This window comes from Primulina eburnea, chromosome 16 (assembly GCF_022965805.1).
Source record: "Primulina eburnea isolate SZY01 chromosome 16, ASM2296580v1, whole genome shotgun sequence".
NCBI lineage: Eukaryota > Viridiplantae > Streptophyta > Magnoliopsida > Lamiales > Gesneriaceae > Primulina > Primulina eburnea.
The window spans coordinates 20,759,407-20,779,273 of NC_133116.1; the positions used below are offsets into that span (position 1 = coordinate 20,759,407).

General features: G+C 41.4%; 1 protein-coding gene across 1 annotated transcript; it reads right to left on the minus strand.

Moving 5' to 3' along the window:
- Positions 1-8,020: 8,020 nt before the first annotated feature.
- Positions 8,021-11,374, minus strand: LOC140816107 (uncharacterized). Its single transcript, XM_073175173.1, has one exon. It carries the CDS (start codon positions 11,372-11,374, stop codon positions 8,021-8,023), a length of 3,354 nt encoding a protein of 1,117 aa, XP_073031274.1.
- Positions 11,375-19,867: the final 8,493 nt, after the last annotated feature.

Consider the following 19,867-nt stretch of genomic DNA (forward strand, 5'->3'; position numbering starts at 1 on the left):
CATTAATTATCGATAATCATACAAGATTTGCGATAATACGATACACGGTCCTTACATTTCTCCCCTTCTTAAAAGATTTCGTCCTCGAAATCTCAAACATCACTATATACATAACATTGGTAAACATACATATGTCACCAGTTATAGTACATATCAAAACTAAAATCAGAATAAGGATCAGAATACATCGAATACAATGGAACAGATGGATCAGCATCAAATAAATGCGGATATGATTCTCGCATTTTGCTCTCCAATTCCCACGTTGATTTTTCAACACCATGTCGTGTCCATTGCACTCGTACCAGAGGAATCGATTTATTTCTCAATATCTTTTCCTTTCGATCCATAATGCGAATAGGTTGTTCAACATAGGAAAGAGAAGGATCCAGCTCAACCTCATCAGGTGCAAGTACATGTGATGGATCAGGTTCATATTTCCTCAACATAGAAACATGAAACACATCGTGAATAGCAGATAGAGCTGGTGGCAATGCCAATCGATACGCAAGATCACCAACTCGATCCAGAATCTCGTATGGACCAACATATCGAGGAGATAACTTCCCTCGCATGCCGAATCGAACAGTGCCTCTAAAGGGAGATATCTTCAAAAACACTCTGTCACCTTTCTGGAATTCCAAGGGTCGTCTTCGTTTATTCGCATAATTCGTTTGACGATCCTGAGCAGCTTTCATCCGCTGCCGAATTAACTGAACCTTATCGTTCATTTCCTGTATCATTTCAGGTCCAGTCAATTGTTTCTCACCAATCTCATCCCAGAATAACGGTGATCTACATCGTCTCCCATATAGAGCTTCAAACGGAGCCATACCGATACTCGTCTGAAAGCTATTGTTATAAGAAAATTCAACCAATGGTAAGGCATCTTGCCATCCCATTCTAAAGTCCATCACCACAGCACGCAACATATCTTCTAACGTTTGAATCGTACGCTCGGTTTGGCCATCAGTTTGAGGATGATAAGCAGTACTCATAGCCAAACGCGTACCCATAGCTTCTTGGAAACTACCCCAGAATTTAGAAGCAAACCTGGGATCCCGATCAGATACAATCGAGACTAGCACACCATGCAGTCTCACAACATTCTCAATGTATAAACGGGCCATTCTCTTATAAGGATAAGTCCGTTCATACGGAACAAAATGTGCAGATTTCGAAAGCCGATCAATAATAACCCAAATAGCATCACAGCCCTTGGGCGAACGAGGCAAATGAGTCACAAAATCCATAGCAATATGTTCCCAATTCCATTTCGGGATTTCAAGACTATGGAGTAACCCTCCAGGTTTCATTCTCTCGGCTTTTACTTGCTGGCAGACAAGACATTTAGAAATAAACTCAGCAATGTCCTTCTTCATACGTCTCCACCAGAATTGAGGTCTCAGTGTCAAATACATCTTCCGACCTCCAGGGTGAATACTGTATTTGCTACAATGTGCTTCTCGAAGAAGGGCAGATTTCAAATCAGAATCATCTGGAACTACAAGCCGACCATTAAGTCGTAAAGAACCATCAGAAGCAATCTGGAATCCAGACTGATGTCCTGCAGATACAAGTTCTTTCGACTTCTGGATCTGAGCATCGCTTCGTTGGGCCTTTCGAATCTTCGATATCAAATTCGGCTCAATTTGCAATGCTGAGACAGTGACAGAATTCCAATTCGAGTGAAAAGTCCAGCCAGAAGTACAAATATCTTCATGTACCTTGGCGACACTGACAGAAGCTAAAACAGAATCATAAACTTTACGGCTCAGGGCATCCGCAGTAACATTCACCGATCCAGGGTGATATTGAATCTCACAATCAAAATCTTTTAGGAGATCCATCCACCTGCGTTGCCTCATATTCAGATCAGATTGAGAAAAGAGATATTTCAGACTCTTATGGTCCGAATAGATAACAAACTTTTCTCCGTACAAATAATGGCGCCAAATCTTCAAAGCAAATACAATGGCAGCCAATTCAAGATCATGAACAGGATAACGTGTTTCATGAGATTTCAATTGACGAGACGCATAAGCAACCACTTTGCCATGTTGCATCAGAACACAGCCCAACCCTTTACCAGACGCATCTGTACAAACCACAAATCCTCCGGTACCTGAGGGAATAGTAAGCACAGGTGCTGTGGTTAATCTCGTCTTCAATTCAAGAAAACTAGCTTCACATTCATCTGACCAAATGAATCTCTGATTCTTCTGTGTCAGTTGAGTAATCGGTTTAGCTATTTTCGAAAATCCTTCAATAAAACGACGATAATATCCAGCTAAACCCATGAAGCTACGGATCTCAGGAACATTCGTAGGTCTCGGCCAATTCAATACAGCTTCGACCTTCGTAGGATCAACAGATATGCCATGTCTCGAAATGACGTGGCCCAAAAATACCACTTGGTCCATCCAGAATTCGCATTTGGACAATTTGGCATACAAATGACTAGTACGAAGAGTTTGAAGTACCAGTCTCAGATGTTCAGCATGCTCCTTTTTCGATTTCGAATACACAAGAATATCATCAATAAACACAATAACGACTCGGTCTAGATAATCTCGAAAGACTCGATTCATTAAATCCATAAAAATAGCAGGAGCATTCGTAAGACCAAAAGGCATAACCAGGAATTCATAGTGGCCATACCTCGTACGAAAAGCAGTTTTGGGCACATCTTCGTCTCGAACTCGTACTTGATGATACCCAGAACGAAGATCAATCTTCGAGTAAACAGAAGTACCCTGAAGCTGATCAAATAAATCATCAATACGAGGAAGTGGGTACTTGTTTTTCACAGTAGCCCGATTCAGTTGCCTATAATCGATACACATTCGCATAGTACCATCTTTCTTTCGAACAAATAAAACTGGAGCTCCCCAAGGTGATACACTCGGTCGAATATATCCCTTATCGAGAAGATCCTGTAATTGTTCTTTCAATTCTTTCAATTCCAATGGTGCCATGCGATAGGGAGCTTTAGAAATAGGCGCAGTCCCCGGCACAAGATCAATACTAAACTCAACTTCTCGATGAGGAGGAAAATCAGGAATCTCATCGGGAAATACATCTGGAAACTCTTTCGCAACAGGAATCTCAGATAAAGAAGACTCCTTCTTCGAAATATCAATAGCGTAGATAAGATAACCCTCATCTCCGCTATTCAACAATCGAGACATCTCCAAGGAAGATACCAATGGAATTTTGGCTTGGGAACCCTTGCCATAAAAATTCCACTTGGGTCCATCAATCGGTCGAAATCGAACTACTCCATGACAACAATCAACAGTAGCTCGATTCGTCATCAAGATATCCATGCCAACAATACAATCAAAGTCGTGCATAGGGAGGACAATCAGATTCAGAAATATCACATTATCCTCATATATCAATACACAATTATGCACAACTTTCTCAGACAATATAATCTTCCCTGCTGGCGTGGCTATCGACAAAGTATCATACAACGGGGTACACTCAATATCGTGAGATGCAACAAATGCATGAGATATGAATGAATGAGATGCTCCTGTATCAAATAAAACACGTGCAGGATAATCGCAAAGCGTGCAAATACCTGCAATCACACCTCCAGGAGCTTCTCTTGCCTGATCCTCAGTCATGGCGTACACTCTCACTTGAGGAGGAACTTGGGCACTCTGACCACCCGGTCCTCGATATCGTGGGACACTCGACTGCTGAAAAGATGGAACAGGAACAGCAGGTCTCATCATACTAGGGCCACCTCTAAATCCTGGCTGGGGTTGAGCAGAAGTCGTACCCCTGTTCGGACATACTCGAGAGAAATGGCCTTCCTGCCCACATTGATAACAAGTACCAAACATACCTCGACACTGCTCGATAGTATGTTTGCCTCCACAATGACTACAGTAGGGAGCTATCACAGGAATCCCTCGCTGTGATCCACTAGAGCTCGAAGAAGACGAAGAAGCAGATCCAGTCTTCTTGAACTTCTTACCCCTCGGTCGCAAAGTAGGCTGCTGAGCTGACACCGGTGGTGGAGGAGTATACTGTGGACCTCCCCGCCTAAGTCCAGCCTCGGCTGCCTTGGCTCGTTCAACTGCCTCTGCGTAGCTGGTAGGCAATCCAGAAACAACATATGTATACAAGACAGGATGTAAACCATTTACAAACCTGTTATATTTTGCCCTCGCATTCCCAGCTACGTGAGGTGCATACTTCAACAAAGTAGAAAACTTTGAAGCATACTCTGCAACAGACATCGTTCCCTGCTGCAGATTATTAAATTCATTCTCCTGAGCAGTATAATAAGAAGGAGGGGAATACTGCTCCAAAAACTGGGCCTTGAAGACATCCCATGTGACTTCAGTCCCGGCCTCTTTCAATCCAATCTCAGCGGCTTCCCACCAAGATTTAGCTCGGTCTTTCAACTGATATAGAGAAAGTTTCAGTCTCCGAGCCTTGGAATACTCAACAATATTAAACAAGTGCTCGATATCCTTCAGCCAGGCCTCAGCTCTTTCAGCACTCTCAGTGCCAAAGAACCTCGGTGGTTTCAGATCCTGGAATCGAGCCATCACAACATCCATGGACAATCCTTCAAATTGCCCAACAATCCTCTCAGTACTGCTACTCGCAGTTTCATTTGTGTGATCCATCTACAAATCAAAAGATGAATATCACAATTTCATATCAATTTCATAATCTCATCACCTCATATCATCAATCTCATCAGCTACTTACTCAAATCAAATCACATAAGAGCAAGTAATACAAATAAGTCAAACACATACGCACAATTCATTTGTGCCTATTCAAGTGTACACAAGACTCAATAGAGCATTCCCAGCTATGCTCTGATACCATCTAGTGTGGGGCCCTTAGCTCCTAATCGTTATTACAACACAATTTGATTAGGGTTAAGTAATCACAGCGGAAAACGAGTTTAAAATTTCTTTACAATGAGCCCAAAATATCTCTTCTGATATTTAAATACTAAAAATAGTATCTAAATTCAAATCATAAAACACGCCCACACATAATCAAAACCAATCACATACAAACAACTCATATCCTCGGGACATGCCCCGGTATATAGATACATATACATATATACTGGGAACAACATATAAAACCTCAACTCAACAGTGACTCCCTCCAGAAGTACCCTCTCCGGTCTCCTGATATCCTGGAGTACCTGCCATTGTCCACACACAAAGACAACAACAGCCCCCCTTGGGGGTGAGCAAAGCTCCGTATGGAACAACCAATCATATATACCACAGATATCTAAACAATGATATATGGTATGCAATGCATGTATGTCGTGGAGGTATCAGGTCAAATGCCCATCCACTGAGCACATGTCAGAATCAATCGAATCGCTATCAAATCAAATCAATGCTCGAGCTGGCACACCGGCCGATATGGGAATACACATATGACAACGTCGACGAAGCGTCGTCAATCCCACATCTCATATCCAATCATATGGGGCCACAATTGTCTATGCTTTACGGGTCATATAATACCGGCATAGCGATTGTGTTCACAAACCCCGGAATCCAATCAAATCATATCAGGGTATCCAAGGATCATAGCTCAACGTGCATGTCATGTATCGATGTATGCATAAAATGATGTGTGTTAACAAAACATTTATTTTATACATCGATACTCAAATCTCAGTGTCATGTATGCCACATCAAATCATCAAATAGGCACATAGACACGTATTCCAATCCAATCCAATCATATATCATATAATACAGATACCTGCCGTATGTTACCCGGTCGCAACATACCTCAATTCTTCGTTCCAATTGATGTAGCCTGAAGATACTGATATAATACTTGATCTACATCAATAACATATTCATTCCAATCAATAACACGCTTCAAAACCATTAATATGAGTTTCAAATATTATTTGAAACTTCAAAAATTCATATCAAATCAAAATCATATCATAATTCAAGTCCGACTTCGAATACGAATTTATTGTCGGATATTCTACTACATATCAGAAATTCAACTTCAAATACATAATATTCCAGCACCTTGCTATTTAAAGCTGATGGAACTGGAAGAAAATTACCTCAATCAGAAGCCCTCAACGCGCAGATCACAAATATATAATTTGTTTCGCGTTTAGACAGCGTTTCGAAGTCGAATCAGACGAAAGAAAATGAAAATCTCTCGTGTTCTCTCGAAGCTACGTAAATGAAATGAAGAATTCGAACAGCAGAAATCATTCTTATCTTGCCACCGCTCTCGCGCTCGGGCGGTAGAATTCTCGCGCCCGAGCGCGAGACATTCTGTCCCCGAGTTTCATTTGTGCCGCGCTCGAGCGGTCGAAAGTTACCGCTCGGGCGCCGCATGTTCTGCCCGAACATCACCTTCCAGATATCCTGGCGCTCGGGCGGTAATTTTCTACCGCTCGGGCGCCACACGTTCTGTACAAAAGATTGGTTTTGTATTAAATTGGCGTCCGGCCTCTCAAATCAATTCATACCACCTCAATTCATATACAATATTCGTTTTTCAATCTCATTTCTCAATTCATTGTCACGATATACATCAATATACATAATCCTTGACAATTTCATTAATTATCGATAATCATACAAGATTTGCGATAATACGATACACGGTCCTTACATATGATTCCTTTGAGGTTTTGTTATGTTCGGGGCACGGATCCACCGGGCCAAGGTACGGGTCCCTGGTCTTTAAAATACAACCGGGGTACGGGTCCACCGGGCCAGGGTACGGATCCCTGGTCTTTAAAATATAACCGGGGTACGGGTCCACCGGGCCAAGGTACGGGTCCCTGGTCTTTAAAATACAACCGGGGTACGGGTCCACCGGGCCAGGGTACGGGTCCCTGGTCTTTAAAATACAACCGGGGATACGGGTCCACCCGGCCAGGGTACGGGTCCCTGGTCTTTAAAATACAACCGGGGTACGGGTCCACCGGGCTAGGGTACGGGTCCCTGGTCTTTAAAAATACTCCTTTGAATAACCTCTTCATTTGATGCGATAATAGATACAAATGTTTCTAGACATAATACTTCTTTAAGTGAAAGGCATTCCATGGTCTTTTGAGGGTATGTCCTTGAGGATCTTCAAGATAATAAGCTGTGCCCGAGCTGACTCTCTTAATAACTTTGAAAGGTCCCTCCCATTTTGCTTCTAGCTTCCCTACATCACCCACTGGTTTGACTTTCTTCATGACGAGGTCCCCTATTTGAAATTCTCTTGCCCGAACATGTTTGTTGTAAGATCTTATTATTCGGCTGTGATAAGCTTATATCCGAAGAGCTGCCCGATCTCTCTTCTCTTCAATCAGATCAAGTTCAATGGCTCGAGTTTGGTCATTGTTGTCCGAGTAAGATTTTATTCGGGCGGAAGGCAACCCAATTTCCACAGGGAGGACTGCTTCTGAGCCATAGACAAGGCTGTAAGGTGTTTCCTGAGTGGATGATCGTGGTGTGGTCCGATATGCCCATAATACACTGGGTAATTCTTCCACCCAATCCTTGCCTTTCCCATGGAGTCGGGCTTTTAATGCCTGCACAATGATTCTGTTCGTTACCTCGGTTTGACCATTAGCCTGAGGATATGCTACCGAAGTGAAGGACTGGGTTATCTTCATTTCTCGGCACCAGGAGGTGATCTTCTTTCCTTGGAACTGCCTTCCATTATCTGAGAATAATTTCCTCGGGATTCCATATCTGCAGACAATACTTTTCCACAAGAACTTCATAACCTCGTCTTCGGTGATTCTGGCTAAGGGCTCAGCCTCAACCCACTTGGAGAAATAATCTACTGCCACGAGGAGGAATTTCTTCTGTGCTCGGGCTATAGGGAAAGGCCCCACAATATCCAAACCCCACTGGTCAAAAGGGCATGATGCGAAGACTGGTTGCAGGCTTGCAGCTGGGCAATGGTGGAAATTAGAGTGATGCTGACAACCCTGACATTTTTGAACAAAACGGGCGGCATCATGGGTCATCCGAGGCCACTAGAATCCGGTCAATACGGCTTTGCGAGATAGCGCTGTCGCACCGAGGTGTTTACCGCAACATCCTTCATGTATCTCTCGAAGTACATAATCCACCTCGTCTTCCACTAAGCATTTAAGCAAGGGGCCCTGATGAGATCGTCTGTACAAGATATTATTTAGAAGAACGAACCTGGGCGCTTGTTTCATAATTTTTGCAGCCTGGACTGGATCCTCTGGGATTTTTTTATGCTCTATGTATTCCATGAGAGGGGCCATCCATGAGTTTGCTGGAGGCGGGGGTGTTTCTTGTTCAAGGGATGATACTAGCCGAGTAAAACAGAGAACCTCCCGGGTGCTTACTTCTGTCAAGGAAGCAGTCAGTTTGGCTAACATGTCGGCCTCGGTGTTTTCTTCCCGGGGAATTTGTTCGATACTCCAGTCTGTAAAGGATGAAGCTTGAGAAGTAATAAGCTTTAAGTACTTGAGCATCTTTTCATTCTTGACCTCGTAAGCTCCTTTAATTTGTTGGGTAACTAGCTGGGAGTCGGAATAGATGATGATTCGGGAGGCCCCAACTTCTCGGGCAGCACGCAACCCTGCCAAAACAGCTTCGTATTCCGCTTCGTTATTCGTGGCCCTAGAGTCAATCTTTAGAGCCAATTTAACTTTCTCTTCTAGTGGAGAGATCAAGACAATCCCCACTCCACACCCTGATATGTTTGAGGCGCCATCAACAAATACCCTCCATACTTCTTCTTCTCCGGGCTGAATCATCTCTGTTAAGAAATCTGATAATGCCTGTGCTTTTATTGCAGCCCGGGGTTTGTATTCAATATCATACTCCCCGAGCTCCACAGTCCATTTGATCATTCTCCCCGAGACCTCTGCGTGAGTCATGATTCTCCCGAGAGGAGAATTAGTGAGGACCACAATGGGATCCGAGAGAAAATACGGCCTTAACTTTCGAGCAGTCATTACTAAAGCCAATGCGATCTTCTCTAATTCACTGTATCTCAACTCTGCTCCTCGGAGGGCGTGACTGACATAATAGATAGGCTTCTGATCGGTCCCCTCCTCTTTGACGAGTACACAGCTAACAGCAATTTCAGTGGCCGAGAGATAGACCCACAATTTTTCTCCGGGTTCCGGCTTTGCCAAGACGGGCAGTTCAGCTGGGTATTTTTTAAAATCTTGAAAGGCCTGCTCGCAATTGTCATCCCAACCGAATTTCTGTGCTTTCCTCAGAACTTGAAAGAAAGGGTAACTACGGTGTGCAGATCGGGAAATGAAGCGTGACAGGGCCGCAATTCTTCCTGTCAATTTTTGCACGTCCCGGACAGACTGAGGAGAGGGCATGTCCACGATGGCTCGGATTTTTTCTGGGTTAACCTCAATTCCTCGGTCCGTGACCATGAATACCAAGAACTTTCTGCTTTTAACCCCAAACACACATTTGGCCGGGTTAAGTTTTATTCTGTACTGTTTCAGAGTGGCGAAAGTTTCAGCTACGTCATCAATAAAATGAGCTACTTCCCCGGTTTTGATTAGAATGTCATCCACATACACCTCGATATTGCGACCTATCTGTTTCTGAAATACAAGATTCATCAATCGTTGGTACGTAGCCCCTACATTCTTTAATCCGAAAGGCATTACAACATAGCAAAAGGTACCCCCGGAGGTAATGAAACTAGCTTTATCATGATCTTCCAAAGCTAAAGGGATCTGATGATATCCTCGATATGCATCCAGAAAGCTTAACAGTTCACATCCAGAAGTGGAATCGACCAGCTGATCGATCCGGGGGAGTGGATAGGAATCTTTCGGGCAAGCTTTATTCAAGTCTCTGAAATCAACGCACATCCTCCATTTCCCAGTAGATTTTGGGCCAAGGACCACGTTGGACAACCACGAAGGGAAATGGACTTCCCTAATGTGCCCGGCCTTTAGCAACTCTTCCACCTGCTTTTCAATTACTTTATCTTTTTCAGGGCCAAAATGTCGCTTTTTCTGCTTGACTGGCCGGGATCCCGGGAGGATGTTTAATTTATGCTCGGCCACTCGGGGCGAGATCCCGGACAATTCCTGCTGAGACCAAGCAAAGACATCAACGTTAGTTCTCAAACATTGCAAGAGGTTTACCCGGGTGGTTGCGCAGATGTCTCGGGCCACCCGGACGTTCTTTCCGAGCTCGATTTCCACCACTTCTTGTTCTTCTTCCGCCACAAAGTGCACTTCTCTTTCATGGGTCCCTTCCTGGTGCTCTTTCTTCTTCCCTTCCCTCCTGGCCTTCTTTTGGTCAACCCGGACTGTTTCCCCATAACATCTTCGAGAAGAGGGCTGATCGCCTTTAACTTCTCCAACCTGTCCTTGCATTGGGAATTTGATTTTCTGATGATAACTTGAAGCCACAGCCTTCATTTCGTTCATGGCCGGCCTTCCCAGTATGACATTGTATGAAGACGGGGCGTCCACCACCGTGAACGTAGTCATCACAGTCTTCCTCAAGTCTCCCATGGCCAGTGTCAAAGGTAGAGCGATTTCTCCCTCTGGATATACGGCGTGGCCGGCAAACCCGAATAGGGCAGTTTCAACGGCTTCTAGCTGGTATTCATGTAAATCCATTTGAACCAGGGCCTCTTTGAAGATAACATTAACGGAGCTCCCATTGTCTACAAAAACCCTCAATACGTCGTAATTGGCCACTCGGGCTTGAATGACCAGAGCGTCATTGTGAGGCAGACTCACCCCTCGGAGATCTTCTGGCCCAAAGCTTATAACCGGCTCGTCTCTCCTTTTTCCATCAACCTCTAAACATTCCTTCCTACTCCTCGCCTTCCTAGCCCGGTTAGAGTCACCATCAGTAGACCCTCCTGAAATCATCTTGATTAACCCTCGACTTGGGGAGGGATCCTTCCTTTCTGCTGGTTTGATTCTCTCCTCCCGGGTACTCACGTCTCCTCCCCACCTCCCACTTGGGGTGCTCACCGTCTTTGGGGGCATATTCGATATCGGACGTCTAGACAACCAGGGTGGCTGTCTAGACCTATCTCGCGGAAGGTGAGGCGCCGACACAGGATGCTTATTGGAATTTCTCCCCAGAACCCGGCATTCATTGGTATTGTGGGCACAATCTTTATGGAGGGTACAATACCCCTTCTGCTCTGGCCTGGGGGTTCTTGCCGCAGAATTGGGAGGAGGGGCTTCATCTGATCTGCATTCCTGAATCTCTCTGTCTCGAGCAACTTTCAAAGGCACATGGGGGAAGTGTCCCGAGCCGTTCCTCTTAGGGGTTCTATCTTCGGTTTTGACAGCCCGATCTCCCTTTGCTCTTTTCAAAGCCTCTCTCTTCTGGTTTTGCGCTTCTTCCATATTAATGTATTTCTCCACTCGGGATAAGAGATCCTCGAAATTTCCGGGCAATTTTTTGGTTAAGGACCGGAAAAAATCCCCCTCCCATAGCCCTTGCATAAATGCTGTGTTCTTTGTCTAGGGTGCACAGGTTGGTACATCCAGGGCCACCCGGTTGAACCTTTTGAGGTAAGCTCTCAGGGTTCCATCTTGCCTCTGCTTTACTTCAAATAAACTGAAAGCGGTTTTTTTGTACTTCTTGCTGCTGCTAAATTGATGCAAGAATACCTTTTGAAAATTCTCGAAACAGCGGATGCTTTGTGGTGCCAACCCTTCAAAACATCTCTGCGCAGAATCTATCAAGGTGGTGAGGAACACCTTACATTTAATTTGGTCCTCATAACAATGTAGCATGGCCATATTTTCGAAACGAGCGAGGTGCTCCTCAGGGTCAGAACTCCCATCGTAATCTTTGATTTTTGCTGATTTGAAATGCCCGGGGAGTGGTTCCCGAACAATGATATCAGAAAACGGGCAACCCTTAACGACAGGAACATTGCCTTTAGAACCAACCTGCCCCTCTAACACTTTCACCTTTTTTCTTAACTCCTCCAATTCTTCCGCAACAGTGGGAGACTTATAACCCGCGCTTGATTCCCTTTCTTCTTCCCCTCTTTCTTCTTCTAATGGCCGCTCCCGCTGCTGCTCGGGATGACTGTCATGACGAGAGGTGGCCTTCTTGGTTGCAGCCATCTTAACCGCATCGGCTATAATCTTCTGCAACTCTTCAGGAGTTAGATGAATGGTGGGCTGAGGGCCATTGGGAGGAGGGCCACCCGCACCAGAAAGACGGGTATTGTTTTCCTCTTGGACTCGAGAGGTGTCTTGGTTAGCTCTCCTAGTGGGAGCCATATCAACGCCTTTAGAACTCAGTGTTTCCCACAGACGGCTCCAATGATGTTACCCGGGCGAAATGGTCGAGTCAGGTCGGGAACTCTACCGGGTAAACTATCAAAAATTTATAATGAGGGAAACTGAGCAAGGACTATATCAATGGTGAAGATATATCTCTGCAACATGGCCTCAGCTGTAACCTGTAAACAAGGAAAGGAACTCGTGAATGGGCGCCGGAGGGGTGTCCGGCGTGACCACTCCGATGCTTAAGTCAGCCTAGTACTCAAGCAAGAAAACCAATGTAGCCCAATGGGGGCTGTGATGATTGGTGTAATAAATGGGAGAATTAAATGTCAAATGAGTGTGTGTTACATGCGGATAAAAACCTGATATTTATAGTAGAAGAAGCAATGATGACCTCGGTTTTTGTGTGTGGGCATTAAATATAATAGGGTGGCTGATTGTACCCTATTATTCTGACATGTCAAATTTCATGCTAGTTCTATCTCGTCTGTCCTGTCAACCATTAATATTAACTAGGGATAGGTCGGCTGGATATGCAATCTATTAAGTCAACGCCATTAAATGCTCCCCCCGCATCGAGGTGACAGATGAGAAAACTTCCCGGGTAGTCTTGTCAGAACTCGGGCGTTACGCCCTGAGCGACCCATGACCCAGGATACGAGTGTTTGCTTCCGCATTCAACTTTGGCAATATTCTGCCCTGACCCGGGCGCCGCTCATGGGCCTGCCATATGACCCGAGAGATCCCGGGTCCTATCAATGTCCTGGGACATATCGGGGTATCACCAGCGGTGATTGGTCAAAATCCACATCTTCATTCTAAATAAAGCAAAAAAATTAATTAGAGGGATCTTAAAGGTGTCTAAGTTGGTGGAGTGTGTAAGTACTTGAAAAATGGTGAGAAATTCGATTTTTCTTGAATTTTTTTTTATGTAAAGCTAACGTGGTATATATGTTATGTCGTTGGCATGATGTTTTGCCACGAGCATATTGAAGAATCTATCATCATTAAATAAATTAATTTTCTAATTAAATATTTTTCCATTTGTTCTATATATCATCAACCGAATTATATTTGTGATGGTTTATCTCTATATTCTTCGATTGGATAAATAAACGAGTAAGTTTTTTGTAACATGGTCATATAGTTTTATATCGTGAGATGAGTTGACTTGATCCATAACTATCATGAATAATAATGATTTTGGCATAAAATATAATAATTTCTCATGAGTTAAGTAGAATCCGAAATACGACTTACAAAATTGACATGTGAGACAATCTAATATGCATTTTTGTGTAAATATAAATCAATTTTAAATTCGCATAGATCCTTTAATAGCAAAATATCAACTTTTTTAAAGTATCCGAGTTTGTTTGTAATCTTTTTCAACTTTGAGTCTATTTTGATATTTTTTTGATATTCGTTATATTATTAGTGAATATCTTATCTCACATGCATTTTAGATGATCTCTGTAGATTTATAATTACTGTAATTCTCCATGAAGGATAAACTACAAAGCGAGAACGAAAGTAATATTGCACGATTTGCTACCATAAATATGCGGTGCCAAGTTTAGTACTAGATGAATCTTGATTATTAACTAGCAACTAAAATAAATTCAAGCACACAAACAAATGCAAAATCGGCGAGAATCTAGAGCTGCGATTTCATTTGGTCTCCATTATATTTAATCACTATCCATGTTCATAAATTCAACTCGTTTACTAACAAAGAATTCTTAATTCTTCCTATTCCCTTTCCCAAGTGATAAATAGAAGTTAATCATCTAATATTGATTTCAATATCCCTATTAAGAATCAAATATCAACTAATTTAAACAATACAATAATTCTTTCAATGACTTCAATGGAGTTATAGGTCTCTCAAACTCTGTAAACACCAACGATGTATTTTCATATTGTCATTGGAGTTAGCACACTAGGGCAAATTGTTATAAATTTTATAGGCTATGCTCATTGGAATAAAATGTACAAACAACAATCACAAATCCAGAATAAGGATAACTACAAGAAGCATAATAAAGGTGGTGTTAATTAAATTCAATCGCGGTTCAGCGGATGCAAATGTAGTTGAAGGTGTTGATGTTGAGACTCCATCAACAGGAACTGAGATGCATCTTCTGTCATTACTCATGCCTAGTATCTTCAGATACTGAAATTATTGGGAGGAAACACCTTGAATTCTTCGAATGACACTTTTTTTTTTTAATATAGCAGATATTGTTACTCTTTGTCATACTGTAGATTGGATAATCGACACCGGAGCAAGTGAACATATGACGGGTAATTCATCTTTATTTCATGGTTCTAAGTCCTTACATGATTCCTCTCTAGTGTTGTTCGACTGCCAAATGGTAGCAGGATTCAAATTAGTCAAGTGGGTTATGTGGCCATCTTAGACACCATCGCCCTCTTATGTCCCTATAACTTTCACTTCAATCTTTTATCTCTCTCAATTCACAAAGTCTCGTAATTGTTTTGTCATGTTCTATCCCCACCTTTGCATTTTTCAGAATCTCAGGAATGAGAAGATAACGTGGATTTGTAAACTCTAGGAAATTCGAGTTACGTAACCTGAATGTATACAATTTAGGGTTTTATTTAAAATATGTGGATTTTTATGCATTTAATGCATGGTTATTGCATGATTAAGATTTATTTCTTGTTTATTTTAAAGTTGCATGCATTAGGATTTTAAGTTGCATGTCGCGCTCGATTGAGTAACGGAGATTGGAGATAATAAAAAAAAAAATTTATTAGATAATTATTTTTAATTATTTAATATGAGGTGTTTTTAGAGGTATTTTCGAAAAATGAGCCTTGGTGTGTATTTTTACTCGTCGGGTCATATTTTTAACCGGTATGCAAATTTTAGCGAATTAGGGAACTTTTTGAGGGCTCGGACGATATTTTTAAAAACGTACCAAAACGAAATATTTTTCGAGAGTGTTATTGGACTTGATGAGTTTGTTTAAGTGTTTTAAGGAGTTTGGTGGGCTTCATATCGAAATTTGGAAATAAGTTTAACTACAAAGGTATGTTTTAAAATAAATCGTTTAAGTTTTGTAAATGCTTTTAAATGCAATAATTTTCAGTATGAAATTTCTCTTATTTTAAAATGTGATTTTTTAGCAATATTGGATGCATGCATATAGATATAAATTTTCAAGTATTATCTTGTAAAAAAAAAAATTACTAGTAGCATTTTAAGTAGTAGATGTTACAGGATTGGTAGAGAACAACATGACCTTTATCACATTTGAAACATCTACCGTTTTAAAAGTGCGGAAATATATTTTTTTTAAAAGCTCGCATTTTCGAAATATCATTTAAACGTTTCGCATGCATGCGCTCTACAGAAAAATATAAAATTTAAAAATGATCTTAAATATTTGCCAATAAAAATAGCGCAGTTTAAAATAACCAAACTCGTCCAAAATTATACTTAAATATAAACGTATAAAAATCTTAAAATCATCAACGTAGAACAATGTTCGTATGCTCTCAAAACTCGTAAATCATAATTTGGAAAACATGTGGTCCTCGAGTCATGTCACCGCACCAGAGCTGTCTACTCAGAGTTCATCAACTCCAGTCTCCTCAGTATCAAGCTCACCTACATCACACACGTCTAGTGAGTTTAAAGACTCAACACACCTGCATAATTAATAGCAAATACATATACATAGCACATCAACATACCTTTCATGAACTTTAAAAACGTAACATAAACGTGTAGTGTAAAATCATGACGTGTCAAAACACCTCATCGTTAATCATCATTCATCATTTATCGTTTATCGTTTATCAAAACAGCCACGCCCAACTGATCCAATTCCTACCCGAGCACACCTAGACCATCTTAGGCTCCCCCTGACCTGTTGAACCCACGGGTAACCTCTCAGGCAAGCCTACACGACAGACCCGCTAACTAGCATTCGCCAATACCCAACCCGAGCTTTCCTCTCGATGGCATGCGGCCGGCGCTTCAGGTGGTTCCAGCGGTGGTTGGGCCTCCCTGAGTAGTGACACAGACCCACTAGGGTCTGGTCCAAGCCAGGGGCGGATCTAGAATTTCTACTCTGTGGGGGCCGCTTAAAAAATACCGACAAAATGTTAAAGGAGGAAAGACAAAAATTATATCAGTTATATTCAACTAAACATAAAGAATACATCTTAAAAAGAAAATTTCTAACTAAAACGAATTCGACATTCCTTAAAATTTTCAAACTCTTAAATAATAACATCTATACAAATATTTTAAACAATTTATCTTTAAATAAATACCATCAATACATCCGAGAGAAAATCATCATTCATTTTTTTTTCTGAATCCTAGTTTTGACGATATTCATAGTTGAGAATGACCGTTCTGTAGTAACGATAAAAACTGGAAGAGTCAGCAGACTCATCACCTGATAGTAGAAAAGGCTTTTCATAAATGATAAATTTACAAGTAAAAAAAACTATTAAAAAATTAAAAGTAAATCAATTATTAATTAAAAAATTAAAAAAAATTCTAAGATTCGAACCCGTATTTACACTTACAGAAACTTTTGTCTTGCCACGGAAAAATATGCTCTTTAATTTATTATGGTGAGTCATATATATATATATATATATATATATATATATATATATATATATATATATAACTAAAAAAATTTAAAAAAGTTGGGGGGGCCATGGCCCTCATGAGCCCTATGGTAGATCCGTCCCCTGGTCCAAGCCCTGGTTCAGCCCCTATACCGATCGTTCCACCCCACGTGATCCACATCCCCCAACGAGCACCATCTTAAACTCTCGATCTTGCCACTTCCAGCGACTCCAATCGGTATTACTCCCACAAACGCAACGAGACACTAATATAAACTCTTAACAACACACCCCAGCAGCCCCTTAACACCGAAGTTCGGCAGTCCCTTGCACAAGGATAGTAAAGAGTGATATGCTAAAAGGATGCATGCTTAATTCATGAAAAACCGATGCCATCAGCACTGGTCATGAAATTACCGAGCAAAAACATAAATAATTCACACATAACAACCTACGTACATATGGAGTGTGTGATGAGAAAAGAAGGGCATGAGGCGTGCCTGATGATTGGAGGAACAATAATGAAGTGGCAATGCAGCACCGAGTGATTCCTTGGCGAGAATGGAGGTCACCGAATTATTCAGCTGAGAATTGATGAAACCGAGAGGCTTTTGAATGGAAAAGGGGTGGGCGTCGGCTGTTGGGGGTTATGGGTTATGGGTAGTTAAAGAGGTGCTTGAATTAAATAATATAGTTCATTAGAAAGTTAATGGGCACTAATCTTGTTAATTAAAATTTTTAAAAGATGTTTAAGCCCAATGAACTTAATAGTAGTCCCATTTAATCCAAAATCACTCCCGAAAATATTTCGCGTTGGTAAGATTTTAAAAATACAAGCCGAAATGTAGTGCCCAAGTTCAGTACACGTATAACACATACATTATTTAATTATTAAAGCATTTATTTAATTTTAAAACGAGTTTTCGTAGTGCATGATTTATTTAAATGCATTATTTTAAATTAATTATGTTTATGTGATGCACGTTAAAATATTTTTCGATTTTTATGTTTCAGACGATTACTCGAGGCGGGATCGAGAATACGACCGAGGACGATTCTTGACAATTTATAATGCGGTGTTTTATTTTAAAAGCTAGGAAGGAGCATTTTAAATAATTTAATTAGTTTAGCATTTTAAAACCTTATTTATGTATTTAATGATTTAAGAGTTTATAACTTTTAAAATTAGTGTGTAATTATTTTAATTGAGGAGTTTGATTTAATTAATGTGTGTTAACCTTTAATTAGTATTTTTATTAGTTAATTTAGCACTAATATCTCCTAATTAAAAATCCACACACACGTTACACACACTCACACACACTTACACATTTTTACACACAATAAAACACACAACACACCCTACACATGTTATTTTCAGATTTTTTAAAAGAGAGAAACCTAGGGTTTTTGTGAAACTCAGCAGCCGCCCCTCCCTTCATAGAATTTCAGCACTTTTCGGCTAGTTTATTGCAAGAAAGTCGAGCCGCAAGTCGTCCCGGATCAACCTCACTTCTTTCCCGCGTCGGTGTCGCCGTTACGGTATTTTTAAATATCAAAAAGTACGTATAACCTGTTATTTCTGCATCGATCTTGTCATATTATGCGTTGTGTTATGTTTATGCGTAAAAATTTATGTGTGACGTTCGTCTTTTGAGCGGAAAATGGTTTGGAACGGTTTTGAAATAATTTTAGATCTGAAAACTCGTTTTTACTCTCTTTTTAAATACTGCGATTTTTCGGTCGTGATTCTGAGAAAACACTGTTAAAATTTTAGAAATTTTTGATAACTTCGATTTGACAGTAAATTCGAAATATTTGGATAAAAATTGAGTGAGTTATGACGTTTTTCGTGAGACTGCTCAAACTGCATTTTTCAGAAAATTATGTATTGATGTGTTCTTGAGAATTTATTTTTGCAGGCTTCGTTGGGGATCGACGGGTGATTGTTGCTTCATCTAGGTATGCTTAGTATGATGTTGTGATGTTATTCATATGTCGTTTAGTGTCGATAGGCACTCGAATGCATTAGAAGTCGTAGGAAACGAGTTGGTGTCAATTGCCACGTTTTTGAATTGTACGGTCGTAGGGTGGATGTTGTTGCTTTGGGTGCTTGTGCGAATTTTGGTTCGATGCTATGGCATGCTAAGATGGGTCTCGGGGTGTCGGTTCATAGTCTGTGCAATCGAGTTTAGAGTGCTAAGCAATATGTGTACTACATTTTCGTGGATTTCAAACTTGCGCAGGTACACGGACCGGGACACGGACCCTGGCACGGGGTCCGTGCCTTTATTTCTTATTGGTGCCATTTTTGCGCACATACACGGACCCGGAGCTGGACCTGGGCACGGGGTCTGTGTCCTTTTAATTACCGAGTATCCCACTTTGCGCACCTACACGGACACGGGGCAGGACCAGGGCATGGGGTCCGTGTCCCTTCCTTTTGTTGGTACTTTCTTTGCGCGCACACACGGACCCATACACGGACCCAGACCCAGGGTCCGTGTACTTCATGTTTTGGGAAAACTTAATTGTTTGTTTTGGGATTTCATGTGATGGTTTAGTACATTGATTTAAATGAGGTCGATTCCCGAGTGTTTTAGAACGTCTTGAGTTATTTATGGAGTTGGGTGGTGAGCATGTGTACCTACGTCTAAGCAATGCAAGTTAAGTATTTTAAATTCAGTTAGTAGGTGCAGCAAAGACCCCAATCGAAGTCCAACGAATCCCTCAACGCCAAGTAAGTATGTTGACGTGCAAGAAAATATTTTAAGTTTTTGAGGTATGCTAAATGTCTTGTGACCAAATTATGTTTAGGATTGGAAAGCGTTAAATTATGAACGGGGACCAATCCGCCCGTTAAATTATGAACGAGTTTAGATCGAGATTGGAAAGCGTTAAATTATGAACGTGGACCAATCAACCCGTTAAATTATGAACGGGGATCTCATGTATGGGGCAGTGGATACGTCTCTG